Source organism: Microtus pennsylvanicus, chromosome 11 (genome assembly GCF_037038515.1).
Source record: "Microtus pennsylvanicus isolate mMicPen1 chromosome 11, mMicPen1.hap1, whole genome shotgun sequence".
In the NCBI taxonomy this organism is placed as follows: Eukaryota; Metazoa; Chordata; class Mammalia; order Rodentia; family Cricetidae; genus Microtus; species Microtus pennsylvanicus.
The window spans coordinates 22,304,072-22,308,269 of NC_134589.1; the positions used below are offsets into that span (position 1 = coordinate 22,304,072).

The window sequence follows — 4,198 nt, forward strand, 5'->3', positions numbered from 1 at the left end:
AAATCACCACAACTGTCACACATCTTTGGCCTGGAATATGGCACCATGCAGAGAGTTGTCTCTCACCACAAGGAAGAAGAGTTGATGGTTGTAATTGAATGTAGTGTCTTCCTTCAAGCAATCCGTCTGTCTCTCTCTCTCTGGAAACGGCAGGTTAGCTAGGACATGAGGTTGACTATGGACCTTCAGGATCTTGTAACACAAAAGAATGCCACTGGCTGGACCAACCCCCGAGTGACCAGGGCTGGACCATGTGGCTCCTTTGAAGCTCTACCGCAGAACTCTGATTTCATGGGTGTAATGGCTGAAGAAGAGTCCTGACTTAGCAGGAAGCTCAAGTAAAGAATTTTTATGGGATCAGGGACTCCTCTGAGGGAGGCAAATCACAGACTGATGGAGAGGGCGTCTGAAAACCAGCGAAGAAGTACAAAGAAAAAAGATTTTACATACTGTGTCCACACCCTCTGGAGAAGGGTTATAAATTCTCACCAGAGGAAGGGCACCCAGAGCTCTGAAGCTTGGAGAATTCACTCTGTGTCTTCAGCCAGGCACCTCACTCCCTCCAGCACCATGCCGTACAACTGCTGCCTGCCCACCATGAGCTGCCGCACCAGCTGCTCCTCCCGGCCCTGTATACCCAACAGCTGCCATAGCTGCACCCTGCCCGGGGCCTGCAACATCCCCGCCAATATCGGCAACTGCAATTGGTTCTGTGAGGGCTCCTTCAACGGCAACGAGAAGGAGACCATGCAGTTCCTGAATGACCGCCTGGCCAGCTACCTGGAGAAGGTGCGGCAGCTGGAGAGAGAGAATGCAGAGCTGGAATGTCGGATCCAGGAGAGGAACCAGCAGCAGGACCCTCTGGTGTGCCCCGCCTACCAGGCCTACTTCAGGACCATTGAGGAGCTGCAGCAGAAGGTGAGGGGCCATGCTGCCGTGTCTAAATGATGGTACCTTGCTATGGTTCTCAATCTGAGGTAGAGAAGTGTTTCTCATTTCAGACCCATAATGATCTGTCAGGGTCCATAAAGAAATGCTGTAAATGACAGCTGATGTTCATAAGGTCGATTCATCAGCTAGACTGCTGCCACAATGATCCTCGCTTTCCCATTTTCCTTGCTAGTCATTTTAAAACAAGCTGATGGTTTTGTATTTATTTTTCATGCTCACTGATTCATGTGGTCTCTCCTTCCTTAGATCCTGTGTAGCAAGTCTGAGAACGCCAGGTTGGTGGTGCAGATCGATAACGCCAAGCTGGCTGCCGATGACTTCAGGACTAAGTGAGTTGTTTGGCATACACGCTAGTATCCTTTTCTTTGACTTAACCTCCAGTTAAAGAAGGGGATTTCCATAGTTTTTCCGAACAGTAGACAATCTGTTAGTTGTGAATGGTTCTGCAAAAAGATGTTGGGAGCAGAACCAAGAAAAGGAATCACAAAAAAATGAGAAAAGGACGAGGTTGGGTTTTGGTCGAGCATCCGGAACTCTCTGTCCCCTGGGTCTATGCATTGCAGGAAGTAGGAAAGCAACACAAATGGTGTCTAGCAAGAATTATTGTTCTGGATCTTGAGTTTCACCAGTTGCTGCTCTGACCCTGTCCTTTTTCAGGTATGAGACCGAGCTGTCCCTGAGGCAGCTGGTGGAGTCGGACATCAATGGCCTGCGCAGGATCCTGGACGAGCTGACCCTCTGCAAGTCTGACCTGGAGGCTCAGGTGGAGTCCCTGAAGGAGGAGCTGCTGTGCCTCAAGAGGAACCACGAGGAGGTGAGACCAGATGAAGGACCTAACTCAGCCTCAGGCTTTGGGGTCGGGAGAAGCAGAACAAAGGGTACAAAAACGAATCTCAGAATGTTTTTTATGAATTCCTTTCAAAACCATTAAGACCCAATGAGAAAAAACTATAGACGAACTTATCCATATTCTCAGATAGAATATACCTCATGTTAAAAACCCATGTATGATTTTCCAGACATCTCCACTTGCTGGCAATTTGCCACTGAGCTATAGAGTTCCAGACTTGCTATGTTGGTGATCTGATTATTCTTTTGCTAAGATAAATAAGATAAGGTAGGGAAATGTTGCCTCCACTCTTGTGGAACAACGAGTGGCTTCTGCTGGGACATGGCATGACAGGATTCTGTTTCTTTTTTTGGGTACTGGGAATCGAACTCAGATCCTCTGGAAGAGCAGCCAGTGCTCTTAACCGTTAAGCCATCTCTCCAGCGTCTCTGTTTCTTTTTTTGGTAGCAAGAATTATTTAATGTACAACTTGAATCTGTCTAGCCATCTTTTTGCATTCGAGGGTCTCAGTTTCCAATCTGGGAAACTTGTTGGTTAGCATGTTCTTCAACAGCAGCTCAGCAAACCCTTGGGATTTCTTTTTGAAGACAAGTGTCGTGTCAGGGTAATGGTGAGGAGGGAGTTGACCCTATGGAGGTTATTTGCATTGCACTGATATAATAAACTGCTCCACTCCAAGGTTCTTTTTTTTTTTTTTTACAAGGAAATAGACTTAGGGCTTCAACAGGCAGGGTTATCTCTGAGACTCACTGAGAATAGTAACTGGGAATTTACTCATCTGTAGGAAGTCAACACCCTGCGCTGCCAGCTTGGAGACCGCCTCAACGTGGAGGTGGACGCTGCTCCCACTGTGGACCTGAACCGTGTGCTCAATGAGACCAGGTGTCAGTACGAGGCCCTGGTGGAAACCAACCGCAGAGAAGTGGAGGAATGGTTCACCACACAGGTGGGCATCTGAGCTCATGGTCACCCAGGAACTGAGTCCCCCAGGACTCTAACACAGGGTCTGAGCCTGTCTCTGCCTTTGCCTCTCGCAGACCGAGGAGCTGAACAAGCAAGTGGTGTCCAGCTCAGAGCAGCTGCAGTCCTGCCAGGCAGAGATCATCGAGCTGAGACGCACAGTCAACGCCCTGGAGATCGAGCTGCAGGCCCAGCACAACCTGGTGTGTAGTGTCCAGACCTGCTGCTGAGCAGTGTGGAGTTGGGAGGCAGAGGCACTGGGATGCCCTGGGGCCACTCTCTCTTCCTAGCTCTTGAAGGCTGTGACTCCCTTGGAGGGCCATGCAGGGATCTTTAGAGGGGACAGCTGTGTGATAGTCTCTGTCTTCTCCCCCACAGAGAAACTCTCTGGAAAACACCCTGACAGAGAGCGAGGCTCGCTACAGCTCCCAGCTGTCCCAGGTGCAGTGCCTGATCACCAACGTGGAGTCCCAGCTTGGTGAGATCCGGGCTGACCTGGAGCGTCAGAACCAGGAGTACCAGGTGCTGCTGGACATCCGGGCCAGGCTGGAGTGTGAGATCAACACATACAGGGGCCTGCTGGAGAGCGAGGACTGCAAGTGAGTGCACAGATGGACGGGTTTGAGGGGTGCTCAGCGGGGAGTATTGGACTCGGTTGGAACTGTCACAGATTGTCTACCTCGGGAAAGAAAATCATGCCTTCCCACTTGACATGCTCAGACAGAACTCCCGAAACACCACAGCCATCATTAAAAACACCAGGCGTCTTGTTAGCACAGTTGGTGGTGTACAAACTGAAATGGCCCAGTTATCTTTGTATTCTACTGTGATAACATGCAGAATCATGTGAGCTGTCTTCTTACAATACTCCATTGTATAGACAGCCTAAGATAGAATCTATCTTATCTGCTTGTGTAATCACCCTTGGGTAGGCGGGTACAGTATTCTTCCAGGTTTCTATGTAAGGACATCAGGGCTTGGAGAAGGCGGTAACCCACTCAAGGTCAACAGCTAGGAGTGTATAGATTTGGGGTGTCTGTGTAGTACTTGTGATTTCTCTATAGGAGGGGGAATTTTAGTGAGTTAAAGGTTTTGCAGTAGAGGGGAGCTGGGTCTTCTCTGTTCTAGGCTAGGACAAATCCGGACAGGACTTCTTCTCTTGCCAACTCTCTGATATGTGGTCATATATAGATAGGGTTATATGTGGTTACTCTTTGGGACTCTCTGATATGTGGTTATGCATGTGGCTCACCTCACCTTTCTCTTGTGTTCTTCCTCTCTAGGCTACCCTGCAATCCCTGTGCCACAACCAATGCATGCGGCAAGCCCATCGGGCCCTGTGTCTCCAATCCCTGCACTCCGTGCCCACCCCCTGCCCCTTGCACACCTTGTGTCCCACGTCCCCGCTGTGGGCCATGCAACTCCTTTGTACGCTAG

The 4,198-nt window shown here is 49.7% G+C and overlaps 1 protein-coding gene across 1 annotated transcript; it reads left to right on the forward strand.

Moving 5' to 3' along the window:
- Positions 1–570: 570 nt before the first annotated feature.
- On the forward strand, positions 571–4,198 carry LOC142831797 (keratin, type I cuticular Ha1). Its single transcript, XM_075942198.1, has 7 exons — positions 571–918; positions 1,198–1,280; positions 1,609–1,765; positions 2,586–2,747; positions 2,839–2,964; positions 3,140–3,360; positions 4,045–4,198. The coding sequence occupies exons 1-7, from the start codon at positions 571–573 to the stop codon at positions 4,196–4,198; spliced, it is 1,251 nt and encodes a 416-aa protein (XP_075798313.1).